Genomic DNA, 15,448 nt, shown 5'->3' on the forward strand with positions numbered 1-15,448 from the left:
TCAAATGCTAAAAATCTTTTAGCCAATCTTGGTCCATCACAGGTGATATCAGCATGTGGTAGAAGTCACTGCTCATTGGTGAGTCATGCTGCTGTTTGGGAACATTTGTTTTTTGTAATCCACTCTGATAATTGGCAAATCTTACTATGCATGAATATGCATGGATTTCTGTCTGTAATTAATTCTTTATAAATTCCAAAATCACAAAGAAAATGAGAATTATAATACTATAACACTTGAAACTCCACAACAGCACTCATCCACTTCTTTCGCTATAATTCACAGTTAAACAGACACTTAAAAACTTGACTAACAATTGTAGACTTTTGCATGAATCCTTCTTTTATGTTTATTGAGCTTTCATTACACTGTGTAATAACACTGGAGTTGAAGACTGCAGCTCTTCTCTCTCATAGCAGCAAGGTAGTATGAAAACAAATCAGGTTACTCGGCCAGACAATAAATAATCTGTCTCTTTGGATGATGTCAATGTTAGAAAATTGATAAAAAGCTGCAGCGTTAATTTCTATTTTACAAAACTTATAAACAAATATGAATTATTTTGCCTATATTTATACAAATACAACAGTAGTTTGTAAAATAGAGTTTAAGTAAAATATACATGATTAGCAACATAATTCCATCATTCTCACAGGATGGCATTGCAATGAACAACAAAACCAACATGGCTGGAATGCAGTTTGCCTCTTAACAATCCCTCGTTATAAGTACTTCTAGTCCTCTCAGAGATGTATCCCCCCCTTGTGGAGTCATTATCTTCTTTATCATCGAGGTAATCTCAGACTGATTTTATACTGAGGCGACAAGTAAACACTCTCGCAAGCCCTTTCCGGTCAATCACCAGGATGAACATGGTTCCCCATCGTACTGCCATACAACGTGAAGGAGAAGCGTGTGACATTACAGGCAACAGGCAAGTCCATACAAGACCACAAAAGTCACAGTACAAAAAAAATATATGTATATGAAAACAACCAGGCACACACACATGCCGACCATTCAGCTCAAATTGATATTTTTGTAAAAATAAAAAAAAGATCTAGAAAAGAGGTCTGTAGCACCTTAAGGAGCTTTAGAAGTATCCATTAGCAGCTTGATCCAATACCAAAATATTGCAATATTGCAGTGTTTCTTACATACACATTCAACATGGTTCACCGGTACCAATGAAGCTTATAATGAAGGTTGACATGAATTGCTAAAGGTTTGTGTCTCTCACTGAGGAACCCACTCTTATCAGATACTCCGTCATCCACCAGGGGACACTTAGGGCCGGTTTTGCAGACAACAGAAAACTCCATTGAGCTTGGTTTTTTTTTAGTCTGTGAAACCGGCCCCTTATGTACTTTCTGAATACATTAAAAATGTGGAATATTAAGGATAGAAATGTGTATAAAAATATCAGTTTCACCATAAGCATTGTCATTCTTATACTTTTACTCAAACATGTAAAATAAAACAATCCTATACATTATCTCAATTAACAATATTGTTAAGCCAAATCAGAAACCTGTAAATTTGAAAGTTGAATATATAGTTAGCTGATTAAATTTTTTCTCACGTTGTCAAATAAATTGCGTAGGTAGCCAGATAATTTGGTATGTTTAAAATAACTGCAATGATGTGAAAATAGAGGCATACTATCTGATAGATAGACCCCTTAATGAGACACACGAAACATTTGTGCAAGTAAAGCAAAAATGACACTGATAGAAAAACACTGTAAAACTGTACCTGTAAAAATAAAACATTTAATTATGTATTTACACGTTAACTTTCTCTAAAGAGCTAGATATGACATCTATACTTTTTATAATAAATGTATTTTAAACAAGAAAAAAGTATTGAAGAAAACAAAGGCATTTAATTATCCAAAAGTGCTATGATTAAAATAAATCTGCCCTATATAGAGGCTTACCAAACATTTTATGCAAAACCACAAACCTTCAAAATACACTAATAGCATACACTTCCATAACACTTGAAAAGAATACATAAAGATGTAGCTTCATCTTTCAATGACATCAAGTGGCCCTTACTGATACTGTTCTCATATAAAACATGTTTGAAGGAACATGGGGAGATTCAATTCAGTTTTTTGCCATAATGAGTAAAACAATGAGCCTCCTGATTTTTCTCCCCAAAGGAAGACATGTTATGTTCAAATAATTAAAGTTAGCACTTCATACCAATGGTAAAGTCACACGTTCGAAAGGTTGTGATATATAGAACAAACCGAGTAAAGTCTTTAAAACAAAGTTGGAGCTAAAGCTTAACTTACAAACCCAAGTGGACCACTCTTTACATGAACAGCCCAGCTACTATACTTTTAGTCTGTAATTTTATCAATCAATTCATTATCTACTCCTATCGGTTAAATGAACATACAGGAGTGGTCAATGTGAGGACTGAATGTTGTTAGTTTTGGGAGATTTATTATACATTGGCTCTCAAAGATATTCATCATCCTTGGAGTTCTAGGCATTTTATTGTGTTACAACATGAAATCCAAATACATGTAATCTAAGTTAGACAAAAATGTCTATAATGAAAAGGGAAATATGTAAATTATTCTAAATTAATTACAAATATAAAACAGAAAAATTATTCATTGCATAAGTATTCACTTCCTTAGCTGTGACACACTTGAATGAGCTGTGGTGCAACCAATTGCCTTTAGAAGTCACATAATTAACTGAATGGGTGAGACATGATTTCTGTCTCTGGGAGGGCCCACAGTTGGTTAGTACCTAACAAAAAATACACTTTGAAAATGGGTAGGATATCAGAAAATGTCCATGGCACCGAATATCCCCTAGAGCATAGTAAAGTCCATGATTAATAAATGGAGAGAATATTGCAAAACAGTTTGTCTAAAACAGGCTGTCCACAAAATCTGAGTATCCGGGTGAGAAGGACAAGACAAGGAGGCCACCAAGTTAGTCTTCAACAGCTGAGCTTGGAGCCCATATGGAAATGTAATATAAGGCAATGTTTATATATATGTGTAACTTGTATGTCTTATATGAGCATATATTTTGTAAACATATATTTGTTTTGATCAACACATATATACATAATTGTCAAAACATACAAGAATTGTCAGATTGAAATATGTAATTAACATATATGATAATGTATTTAAAAATATATGTTAAGTCTTTTAATGTATATGGCCATATATTAGATTTCCATATGGGACATACTCTGAATACTACAACAATTGCTCAGATACTTCACAGAAGTGGCCTTCATGGGAGAGTAGGATAAAGAAAGACTTCACCGAAAAATAAAATCACATCATAGTTTGTGGGCGACTCTGAGACCAAGTGAAAAAATAATATATGGTCTGATGAGACCAAAATAGCGATTTTTGGCCTCAACACTTAGCGCTATAGTGTATGGTGCAAGCCCAAAACTGCACATCATCCTGAGAACACCATTCCTACTAGGTAGCATGGTGATGGCAGCATCATGCTATGGGGATGCTTCACTGTGTAGATGGAGGGCAACATGGATGCAGCAAAGTACTGAGTATTCCTTGAGTCTGCAAGAGACCTGGGACTTAGGAGAAGATTAATCTGCCAGTAGGACAATGACCACAAACATACAGCAAAACCCACACTAGAGTGGATTAAAACACGCAGGTCAATGTCCTGGGGTGACCCAGTCCAAGCCCAGACCTCAATCCAATTGAGAATGTCAAGAGTTCAAATTTGCTGTTTACCAAAGGTCCCCATCCAACTTGACATAGCTTGAACAATATTGCAAAAAATAAATAATTGTCTTGATGTGCAAAGGTGGAAGAGACTAATCCATATAGACTCATGGCTGCAAATACTGCGAAAGGTGCCTCTTCCAAATATTAACATTAAGGGGTGAATACTTATGCAGTTTTGTAATTAATTTAAAACAATTCTCGATTTTATTTTTCGCTTTAAAACATTATGGACTTGTATTGATTAGTGGCAAAACTGAATTAAATCAAAAATTTGAAAATGTCAAAGGGGGGTGTATTTTTGAAAGCCACTCGAAATCTAGATAGTACAACAGTATATCAAAACTGTATGAGATAATAAAACAGTAAATCAAGATGAATTAATAATCAAAATAATAAGCAGATTGCTTGCTTGTAATTAGTCCTAATTTAGTGAAATGAATGAGTTTGAGAGTTGTGTTTAAGGTCCTTATTTTTAGGCTTTTCTCCCTCTGAGTGAGGAAAAGACACTTATAAATGGCATGACTCAAAATGGGGTAGAAGGGTACTTTCATCTGAAGCCAAGCCTCTGTATTGCCAAAGAATTATGGCCCAGGGGTATCTATATCATTCCTTCATTGATGGGTTTTAAATGATCTAGATACTGAGATCTCTCAGTTGTAACTGAAAGCATCTTCTCTGAGAGCCACATGCTATCTTTGTACAAAAGCAGAAACAGGGCATGTTTAGATTTGCAGATGCACCAGCACGCACACACATGATGTTCAGTGCCAAGTACAGATGTTTCTAAATGCAGAAATTCTTCTGGAAGTGACTTAAGCCGTTTCGTCCAACTAACACAGTTGTTCAGAAACCATTTGACGGGGGTCACTGTCCCTTTGTACAGTTTGACAGCATATTGCGTAGAGACAGTTCTGGGAATGTCACTTCTTGATCAGACCAGACCAAGCATGTCTGGTCCATAATTTTGCAGTTCAAGTGAGAAATGTTTCCATTACATATACTGTACATACTTATGAAAGTATACTATCACAAACCCTGTCTCTGACCAAAGCCTGTCTTGAACACATACTGGCAGTAATATAGGCATCTCCTCTCACTGTCATCCATATTTCATCATTGCTGGGATTTCCCTCTAGTTTCTATATCTTACAGCAATATACAAAACATTGTACAAAATGAGACACTAAAAACCAAATCCCTAAAGAAAAACGTTGATAAACTAACGCTGGCAGCTGAGTTCATTTCACGCAGAGGTGTGCAATACAGTACTTCAACTGAATTTCACCTAACATCAAAACAACTGTTAAGTTAGGGCATTGTGTTACTTCAGGGACTGGAAAGTTAAATTAGCTATGTTTTTGTGTTATTGAAACTAGATTGTGGAAACTGGTATTTTTTCAGTCCTGGCCAGAAGGTGACTTAAATGCTGGTTTCCATGGGGCAATATATTTATAAGACTTTCTTAGTGAATTATATAGGAAGAAAAATGTAATTCTGTCTGGCTGTTATACTGTATTTATATCAGCTCCTTGATATGCGATTTTTTTTATGTGCCCTCACCTGATCAGGTGGCAATGCTTTTAGTTAAACCTAAGTATAGCTTATGTTATTGGGATGCAGGAATATGTAATTTCCACAAAATGTAAAGATATTTTTTTTTCTACATTACTTTATCGTGACATGAAATGTAAATTTTGGACATCACTCTGAGCGAATAAACAATGTTTCACACATACCATTTGACATTAAAAGTGCTTTTGTGTTCATGTCTCTGAATCTCTGCGTGAGGCAATCTCAACACAATACTTATCCATCCAACCACCTTGATGAGTTTGCCTCATCTCTTCAGTCTCCCAGATTCTTTATACAAGTGTACTCTCCTCTGCAGTCACTTACTAGCCCTTGCCTGAAAACACATCATATAAATCTGAGGCTTTCCATACAGGTTAAGAACTTATAACTGCAAACTGGATAACAATGCATTACTTCACGTTACATCCTGCTGTGAAATATTGCTGCATGATTGGGTAATGGTCACACAAAATATGTCTAACCTATAAAGTTTGAATCAGGAAAGGTAAATGGACTGAATTTATGTGGTATGGCTCTAATCTAGTTTCTACTGTATGGTTCAGACAATTTTAGTTTCTCCCACTAATCCTCGGCCTTTGATAATCACAGATACTGCGTATGTGGACTGGATTGGAAGCATAGGTGATGGCTCAACAAGCTTGATCCAAGTGGAGCTTGTGCAAATGTGTTTTCCAATCCAGTTCATATGTCACAGGGTAGGTAGCAGCATGGTGAAACTGGGCCTATGTTAAAAATGTTGCCTATATGATATTCTATTGTCTTGTCCCATCTAGCTATCTTAACATGAATGTTCTGTCAGTTAAGGTAAAAATATTAAAGTATATTAACATGTAAATGTCCCTTTTATGTGAAATATAATTACATTAAATAAGGAGGGACAACTTAGTCTATCTGTAGCTGAGTTATTCCAAGGGCCTTTAAGGGAACAAGAACACAGCAGCAATGTTTAGAACCATCGGTGATAGCCTTATAGTTTTCTGCCTGACAACTCAATATTTGGTCGACTTTGGTTTTTATGGGGAGCAAGGATGGTTCTCACACTACCTTCCACAAGGGGCTTTTTGGTACCTTATTTAGAAGAAAAAAAACAAGAACAAATGATTGCATTGCTTAAAATCCTGAAATAAGACAAACAGATAACAAATACATTTTCAAAATGGTTAGAAGAGATGACATTCAGCCTCGCACAAAGGTACAAAGTGCTATATGAAAATATGGTACAATTGACATACTATCTTCAATCTATTCCAAGCCATGGGGGTTAAACATTATAGATAGAAAAACATCACAGCAATCACATTCCTACATCAATTCCTATGTAAAACTCGAAATTCCTAGTTATGTTATTCATGTTGTGGGCACTAAAATGGACTGGGTCGGTCATCTGCATTATAGTGCTGAATTTGCAAGGGCGGTGATATAGCATTTTTGACACTGACCAAATGAAATGTCAATCATTATTACATGGCTTGAGCTATGTAGTTGAGCCAAACCACTTGTGTTTGTGGAAGTGCTATATGTCAGTGCTGATGCACACTCATACACACTCAAACTAAGCAGTTTCAGTGTCTGTATGTGTGGAATCCCATCATTATTGAACGGAAGTGCTTTTTATGTTGTTTTGTGCAGACACATTAAAAAAGTGTGTTACTGGCATTAACATAATAATTAGCAGATTATAAACCTGTGTGTACACTGTGTGTATGCATGTGTTTGTGTGCTGTCATGTCACTGGAAGGCCTGGTGGAAGCGGGGCAGCGTGGTGGTTGCATTCAGATTAGAATTGAAGGGAGAAGAGATACCATGGAGGGGGCTGACACCCCCCCCGCTCCCTGACGCCTCGTGGGAATCCAGGGGCTGGGTAGGCAGCTGGACAAGAGACAGCGCCTCCTCTGGTGAGTAAGGTACTCCACCTAGAACCCCGCCAGATGCCCCCTGGTGCCCATACGGGGGGCCATTCAAGGGCAGGAAGTTGAAGAGCTGGGAGAAGTCGAGCAATGACGAAGAGGAGGCCAGCGACTCGCCCGCTGCCGTTGCTGCCGAGATTTTGGACAGAGATGCCTCCTCAGGGGACCCCTGGCCTAATGAGCCCACCTGGGAGTCCAAATCCAGTTTGGAGGCAGAGGACAATGGAGCCCCCTCAGCAGAGGAAGAGGGCATACCACTCTGCAGTTCCATCAGATATGTCTCCAGTTCTCCCTTCAAATTCTGTTCTCTCTCCAGAGTGGAGACAGAGTATGAGGTAAGGTTGGAGGCCAGCTGGTACTTTAGCGAGAAAGGGTGTGTAGGGTTAGGCTCTGTATCCAAGGAGGGCATGGTGGGGAAGTGGTGCTGAGGCAGGAGAGGGCCGCCATACAAGTTGAGCTGAAGCTGTCTGTGCGGAGCCGACATGGTGGCCAGCTCGCCCTTGACGATTCCGGCTAGCCCGCAGGAAAAGGGCGAGTCCAGCGTTTCAGCTGGCTCCGTCTTAACCCTCAGCAGCTCGCGGGCGTGGCTCTTCTTCACGTGACGTGTCAGGTGGTCCTTCCGGCCGAAGCGCTGGGCGCAGTATTGGCACAGGAAGTCTTTGCGGCCAGTGTGCACCACCATGTGGCGGCGCACATCCTTTCGCGTGTAGAAGCGACGCTCGCAGTGCTCGCACCTGTGCTTCTTCTCTTTGGTGCCACCTGAAGACTTGCCGGCGTGGGTCTTGAGGTGCTCCAAGAGTAGGCCTGTGCTGGCAAATGGCTGCAGGCAAACCTGGCAGGTGAGGTCTCCACTGTTGGCCGCGTGCAGGGCCAGGTGCCGTTTAAAGCCCAGTTTTGTGTTGTAGCTCTTTCCACACTCCTGGCAGGCAAAGGCCTCCTTGTTGGGGTCGTGAGTGTGAAGATGGTTTTTTAAGTGATCCTTGCGATGGAACATTTTCTCACAGTACGTACACTTGTGGGTTTTCTCCGGCGAGTGTGTCGCCATATGCCTTCAAACAAAGATGACATTCCATAAACACTTTACATTTCAGCAATAACTCTTAGTGCTGTGGCCATGCTAGTCAGGACACAGGTGTGATATTAATAACTTAAATAACACATGACCGTACATAATGTTAAACTACTAAATGGTTTACAGTACATGTAGTACATACACATAAGTATAGTGTGGCCTGCAGAAGGTAATGGGCGCATGTACTGTTACCGTAGCAGCTTGTATTTGGAGACGAAGGCCTTGGTGCAGTCCTGGTGGGAGCACCGGTATGGTCTCTCTCCTGTGTGTGAGTATGAGTGCACCTTTAGCTTCTCCACGCTGTTGAAGGCCTTTTCACACAGCTGACATGGGAAGTTCTTCTTGGGTTTCCCCCCCTCTGCTCTCTTTCGCCTCCCTGTGGCCGCCGCAAGCCTAGCTTTATCCGGAACGTGGTCTAGGTGCCCTTGGGTTCCCGAGGCCATGGCACCCTAGGGCAGCGTTACTGGTTGGACAGATATGCGGAGCCTGCCTAGTGTCGACGATGCTTGTTCTCTATCCAGTTTTATGTGCTCAACACCGCCAGGACTCAGGTGCCTGAAAATGTGTTTGAGGGAGAGGTGGAGAAAAAAGAGAATGTTCACATTCAAACAGGTAATAAGAACCCTACTGCATTTACAAAGCATTCTTCAAGTAGGAGAATCCATTTGTATTGGCATCATTTCCAAATTTCCCAAAGATTTCACATATGAGAACCATGTTAAGTAGAGAGATGTATCTATACAGGTTATATAGGCTATATAGGCTATAAGTTGTAAAAAACGTTTTAGATAATAAAGTTTGTCTATACATTTATATAAACCAAATACTGATTTGAAACCTGTCTGAATAAATAAAAATAATGTCTGAGTAAACCTAGATTTGTAGAAAAACTTGTAGAAATTATAGAAATTAGTCTTACAGTAATCAAGCCAGTGCTTTAAAATTAGGCATGCGATTCATCTTGAGCCTTTATTTCTCCACTATCGGGACATAGTTCAGAAAGCTTCCAGAGTAACATTCCCGCAGAAACAGGAAGGCAGCTCCTGCCAAACCCGCATGGCTAATTACCAAGTCCTCTCAAGTCAGATCATCCCAAACCTGGAGCAGCTACGACTCCCGATACAAGCCGGGAAGGGAAATGTGGAAGAAATGGGGAGCAGAGAAAACGCACAGGAGCTCTCAAATAAAAACCTGTCTGTGCTACATAATAAACGCTCGCAGGATGTAACATATAAAAAAGCTATAGTCAGTTTACGCCACACAGACTACACCAATGATAGGCAGGACTGGGATATAGGACAAGAGGACAAGTAATAGAACCAATAATAAGACTAAATCAGATGATGACCGAAAACTGGAGGGTGTTAAGGCAATTATGCTAATCATAGGCATCCATACCTTGATAGTTAGGATTTATTTCGATACAGGCAGCATTTTTCATTTTTCTTTGCTCTACTCTATTCAATACATGGTAAGCATCTAGATTCAGCCACGGGATGATTTTTGTCGGATTGGATCGTTCAGGGCCCGAAAAAACTATTATAATTTCAATTCAATTGTACATTGCATAATGACCCCAAAATAACCCCAATAATTATTTCCTACCTTGATTACATTAAGACATGTTTACATAATGTTTGTTTTTATTCATGGGAATATGTGGGTCTTGTTTTCATTAACCAAAAACAACATAAAATGTTAGGTCAACGATTCATATTTTATTTTACATGAATTATAATGGCAATGAAAAATAATTGCTATTTTGTGTCTGTGAACACCTTTAAGAGGCAATGATATCAAACAGACCACTTTCTGATAAATCAAATATTATCAAAACTCTGCTGATCTGTATTCACAATACACAATGCTCCAAACTGACAAATTGAACCAGATAAAATCTGGTATTTAGAATTTCAATAGGTTTTACACAATTCAGTGTGTAATGGCATTTTAATTGATTTGAATTTAATATTCAGCCTTTTATAACTGGGTGTTTCTATAATGAGGCATGTAAATCATCTCTAAATTACAATGCTTCTCATAAGAAAAAATATTTTTTAATGCAACAAAAACATTATATATATTTCTCCATCCTCCACCAACCATCTGTCTAAGAGACTACTTCTGAGACATTATCAACCATTGATGTTATATAAGTAAACTGTATAGAACTAAATAATTGGGTTGTACTAATATTTTAGATAATATAGTGTTTATATTTATTTGCAGAACAATTACAGATAATCACAATCACAGAACTTTTTTGGTTTTACATTGGTAATCATTTGAGCTCTGGCCCCTGTTGAGTTTTTCAGTTTCAAATACATAAATATCAAATATTACATTATACACAGAAGATAGATGAAGACGACCATTGGCTTTGAAAAGGACAGTATTCAAAAACAGACCAGTTTACAGTAAAATGTCAATTAAATTGTGAATTTTTAGTTAAATCTGGGTTTGATCAGATGAAAAGACAATACATCAATTATGTAAAGCTAAAAATCATATTAAATGCTTTGTTAATATCAAAATGGTGAGCTCAAAAACTAACATTTCTCCACCATCTAAACCATGTCTACAAAAGTGGCATGGACCTGTTTCCAATTCAACAAATTCACAATATTTAGCTCAATTTCTTATTATAAATGTCAAGTCATTTGAAGGCTTTAAGAACAAAACATTGATAAAAATATATAAAATCAAAGATAAAGGGTTCAACTTTAATTTTATACAATATTTACAAAACACCATGCATATATGAAAGTTATTACATAACAAGCAAAACATACAGATCACAGATAGCGTACCTCAGATTGTAACATGCATTAATTTGCACACACCACAGTGAGATTAAAGAATGACGTAACACTGTTTTTTTAATCTAATTTACAGTCTTTTTTACAGCTGCATCTTAAATCATGTAAATAAAGATCGAATAAACCGGTTTCTATACGATAAAATGAAAGGCAAGGAAAACATGTTATTTTTAAGATGCCAAAATTATCCCCAAGCGAAAACCAATTTAGCAGAGCAAAGAATCCACTTCAAAACCAGAGTTGACACATCGTGTCGTTCACCGTATACGTCAAATAGTTCGTAGCCTACATAACTAACAACATCACCAACACATTGGCTGTACATGCACGATAGGATATCCATAGCGCAACTCTGGCATTCAAGAGAAACCTCCCCAAACAGCCAAAGAGTCTGCATAACTTTAAGCCCCAAGCCAACAGCAGTGTGAACCCATCTCGAGTTCACTTGAACAGGTTTGCCATGTTGCTATAGGTTCCTTGTACGTCCTATAGCCAATTAGCAGCACCATCCAGATAGCAGGGGATCAGTGCTATGGCTAACAATATCCTGGGAATTGCATTCTACACAATCAAAAAATAAGATAAAAAACGGACTACTATACACATGCAACGTACATGCAATGCTTATCATGTCCAATCTGAATATTATACGCAACCTGCATTTAGCCTAACCGTTTAAATATTCTCAACAGTGTGAATCGTGATTTTGATATGGTACAACAGAGCAGCATGTAAATGCATCCAATCCATGTTGTTAAACTTAGTAGTATAACTCTCAATAAAAAATAGACGGACAGTAACACATGCACAATCAAACGTTTAGCATCGCCTAATTAGTTTGCCCGCAGTTCTCCCTCCATTTTGGTTGTTTATGGTATTGACAAGCAACTTTTTCTCTTCGATAGTTGTCTATAAACTGAGTCAAAGTTGCACTGTCACCTCTGATTTTAATCAAAGACGTGTAACCTTTATTCTGGATGAAAACATGACAGACTCAGAGATAATAAAATCACAATGCATATTTTACATTTCGTGTTTAATGCATGTTTCGGCAATGCAAACGTGCTTCTATCGATAAGGGTATGTTTGCAGTGGTTTCTGGTATAGAAGTCAGTCAAAATAAAAACTGAATGCGCACAGCATGCATTTTTAAATAATTTTGATATAACTAGTGCGCGTGTTCTCGTCGGCTGTCCTCGCAGCACTGTTGTTATTATATTCAGGAAAAATTCAAACTAAACAAAATTGCAAAACTTTTCTTAACTTTTCTCAGCTCAACAGTTTCCCATGGATGTTGACATTCATTATCATGCAACTTGACATGACTAGCGCTAATGACACAATTTATTTAAATTTCCTTAATATTTATGTCTTCCTTTGGTTTCCTCTGAGGTCCCAAACTGGGTGCTGATTAACACAAACTTTTTTTCCCTAGCTCACCCCTCTCTCATAATTTGAATAACCCCGATATTTTAATTCAAGAACTCCGTAACAATTTAGTTAAATTACGCAAAACTCACCACAGGAGCCTTAACATCCTTTCTATGGAGTTTTTCTTGACTTTCAACTATTTTCCGAATTTTTAATAATTTTTTTCTCATATTTTTTGCTAGACGCGGCGGGCCTGAAAATTGTTTGCTTTCCCCTCTTTCCAGCAGCCATTGTGTATGCGCTGCGATGCAACCAAACATACATTTAGGCCACGCCCACTCGATAACCCGCCTCCCTCTTATTTTTGATTTGTGTAACGTCCTGTCACTTTCATATTTCAGTGTCATTGATAGACCCTTTTAATAAAGATACATTTTCGGACTCGCTAGTGATACTGTCAATCGCATTGCCTTAATTTTACTTTAATTTATAACAATAGGTGGGCTAAATATGTCATTAGAATCATCCTATTGGCTTATCCTACTGTCAGTTTACGGAAAAAGTACAAGATCGTCGTTTCTGTAATTCGTCCTATTGGTCAGTTTTACTGTCAATTTGTTGCAGACGTGATGAACATCGTAGTGCGATGTTAAATGACGTTCGAAATGATATGAGGTTATCGATGAACAAGCATTCAACCGATCTGTAACTATAACTATCCCAAAATGTAAGTGTGTTACGTGCTGAGCAGTTTGGCTTGGGCAATTTTACCTAAGTCAGTCGATTGCAAACCCGAAGGACACAGTTGTTTGCGGAAACTCAGATGTGTTGGGTAACATAACCAAACGATTTGACTTGCTTACTAGCCTGCTATGCTAAGATAACTGTAACTATATAGCTAATTCGAGGTAGGTAGAGCCATACAAAACTGTCGATGTCAAGTTTTAGCTATGTAGCCTGCTTTTTCTCACATCATTTACCATACATCCTTCTTAGCCCATTGTTGTCTTTTTCATTGACTAGTTGTGTGCTCTTTCCTATAACTAAATCGAATGTCAACGGTTCCTATATTCAGTTGACCATCTCAAGGTGTTAAAATTTATAATAATATTGCAGTTTCTCATTTCAGTTTTGTTTGACTGAGAAGTACGTTTTTGTCTTTAGTTTTTAGAGTATTGAGGTTGACTCCTGAGGATGTATTGGAGTGTCAGATCCTGACCTTGTAGGCATGAAATGTGAGACTGAACAAATGCATTGTATTTATTTTTAACAGACACTTAAATGTTGTTTCACATCAAGAAATGGACAAAAATATGCAAAGGATGCGAAGTCAAGATGTTAACCCATGCATTGAAGTAAGTATTTCTCAGTATTTAGGCTACATTTGAATATATTATAGCCTGTCTGTTACATTGGAGATATGCTACATTGCCTATTGATGTAATGGCATTGGCTTTCTCAGGAAAGTGATGGCTCGCAGAAATGTTTGGATGCCAATAACTATGACAAGACCATGTGTTCTGCATATTTTCTGAGATACAAAAACTGCAGAAAATATTGGGTGAGTATGTCCTGGAGCAACCCATGAGTAGCGATCCAACGTAGCCCAATGCATTAAGACATCTGAAATAGTTTAAATGAGGTAGAGGCAAGTTCTAAATTAAAATGTTTTCAATAACTGGAGTCATCGCCACTTTTTTGTTTTTATCTCTAAGCACAACATCATGTTGAATAGGAGAAGAGACGGTGTGAAGCCTGACATGCCCACCGCCGAGGAGCGGCAGGAGATACTAGCGGCAATTGGAGGCAAGCCTTACTAAGGCTGACCATGCAGAATGAAACACTGGAATGGTGTGTTGAAAACATGTTCCAGTGAAACTCTGGGAGAGACATTTTCTTCATGAAATGTTGAGGGCTCCACACCTAACCATTATGAAGTTAACGTTGCCCCAGGAGGTGCCTCTGCCACAAGTTTGTGCAGCTTACCAATGTTGGTGGCAGGGATATGTGTCAAGTATTGGGATTCGGGCTATGAATGGGTGTTGCTGGTTAGTATGTATGGGAAATGCACTGCAATTTGTCTTGACAAATCCACATTGTCATTGTCTTTCAAGAAAGAATTTAAGACATACCTTCATTTGCAATCCTTGTGATCTCTTAAAATATATTTTTATTTATTAGTAAAGATTATTAAAATATTGGTATGTTGTCTGTACCTGGGTCTGTAAATGTGACCTGTGACTGCTCTGACTAATGCTGTACAGTTTGGCCTTGCAAATGCAAGGCTTAACAGTTGGCCTTATTCAGATTCTATGCTGCCAGTGTTTTACATTATCAAATACATGAAGTTTGCTAGAGAGCCAAATCCCTTTGAATCAATACAGTACAATAAAACACTTTTGATAAGCTTTAGTTCTGTTGGATTCTAACATTGAATAACATTTTTTATAATGTAATTGTTGATTTTGCCAGCAGAGAGTGCTATTTCCTTACATTAGAGGTGTAGAACAACTTACACTAGGTGCTGCAATTGCTTATTTTTCAAGCCAGTCACGCATTACTCTGCTTTCTGAAATCCGCATCAAGCTGTGCAGCTTCTGTTTCTTTTATAGTTCCCTTAATCAGGGGTTGACCAAGCTGTAGGGAACTGACCTATAAGGCTATGTGGATACTGCCAGATCTGTCTCAATATGAACAGATAACGAGCAGCATTTGTTCCAGTGCTTTGGACAAATCATATTTAAAAAGAGAACAGGGATATTTGGCTGGAAATTTTAGTTTCCCATGAAAACATAAATGAAATTAGGAAAATATAGTAATTGATAAGGTTAAAAATATATATATTTTTAATTGAAATAATAATTGTGCCCTTCTAACTTTGATTATGTCAAATAATCCTCCATTTGCAGCAATTACAGCATTGTAGACCTTTGGCATTCTAGTT

General features: G+C 38.0%; 2 protein-coding genes across 4 annotated transcripts; one reads left to right on the plus strand and one right to left on the minus strand.

Annotated features, from left to right (window-relative positions):
• Positions 1 to 299: 299 nt before the first annotated feature.
• plag1 (pleiomorphic adenoma gene 1) lies at positions 300 to 12,804 on the minus strand. Its single transcript, XM_010900742.3, has 3 exons — positions 12,654 to 12,804; positions 8,507 to 8,869; positions 300 to 8,291 (listed from the first exon to the last, which is right to left on the minus strand). The coding sequence occupies exons 2-3, from the start codon at positions 8,755 to 8,757 to the stop codon at positions 7,064 to 7,066; spliced, it is 1,479 nt and encodes a 492-aa protein (XP_010899044.1). The 5' UTR covers positions 8,758 to 8,869; positions 12,654 to 12,804; the 3' UTR covers positions 300 to 7,063.
• Positions 12,805 to 13,098: 294 nt separating this feature from the next.
• chchd7 (coiled-coil-helix-coiled-coil-helix domain containing 7) lies at positions 13,099 to 14,916 on the plus strand. Of its 3 annotated transcripts, none has more exons than XM_010900744.5 (4): positions 13,099 to 13,231; positions 13,778 to 13,859; positions 13,967 to 14,065; positions 14,220 to 14,916. In XM_010900744.5, exons 2-4 carry the CDS (start codon positions 13,806 to 13,808, stop codon positions 14,322 to 14,324), a joined length of 258 nt encoding a protein of 85 aa, XP_010899046.1. In that variant the 5' UTR covers positions 13,099 to 13,231; positions 13,778 to 13,805; the 3' UTR covers positions 14,325 to 14,916. The 3 variants fall into 3 exon arrangements, with proteins under 3 accessions (XP_010899046.1, XP_010899048.1, XP_010899047.1); XM_010900746.5 differs by having other exon boundaries at positions 13,102 to 13,336; XM_010900745.4 differs by lacking the exon at positions 13,099 to 13,231 and adding an exon at positions 13,323 to 13,412.
• Positions 14,917 to 15,448: the final 532 nt, after the last annotated feature.

This window comes from Esox lucius, chromosome 21, assembly GCF_011004845.1.
Source record: "Esox lucius isolate fEsoLuc1 chromosome 21, fEsoLuc1.pri, whole genome shotgun sequence".
Lineage (NCBI taxonomy): Eukaryota > Metazoa > Chordata > Actinopteri > Esociformes > Esocidae > Esox > Esox lucius.

Coding starts and splice junctions, on each gene's coding strand:
- chchd7 (XM_010900744.5), top strand. CDS start 13,806: ATGGACAAAAATATGCAAAGGATGCGAAGTCAAGATGTTAACCCATGC. Junction 13,860..13,966: donor ATGTTAACCCATGCATTGAA/GTAAGTATTTCT, acceptor TGGCTTTCTCAG/GAAAGTGATGGCTCGCAGAA. Junction 14,066..14,219: donor AAAACTGCAGAAAATATTGG/GTGAGTATGTCC, acceptor TTTATCTCTAAG/CACAACATCATGTTGAATAG.
- plag1 (XM_010900742.3), bottom strand. CDS start 8,757: ATGGCCTCGGGAACCCAAGGGCACCTAGACCACGTTCCGGATAAAGCT. Junction 8,292..8,506: donor TCCAAATACAAGCTGCTACG/GTAACAGTACAT, acceptor CTTTGTTTGAAG/GCATATGGCGACACACTCGC.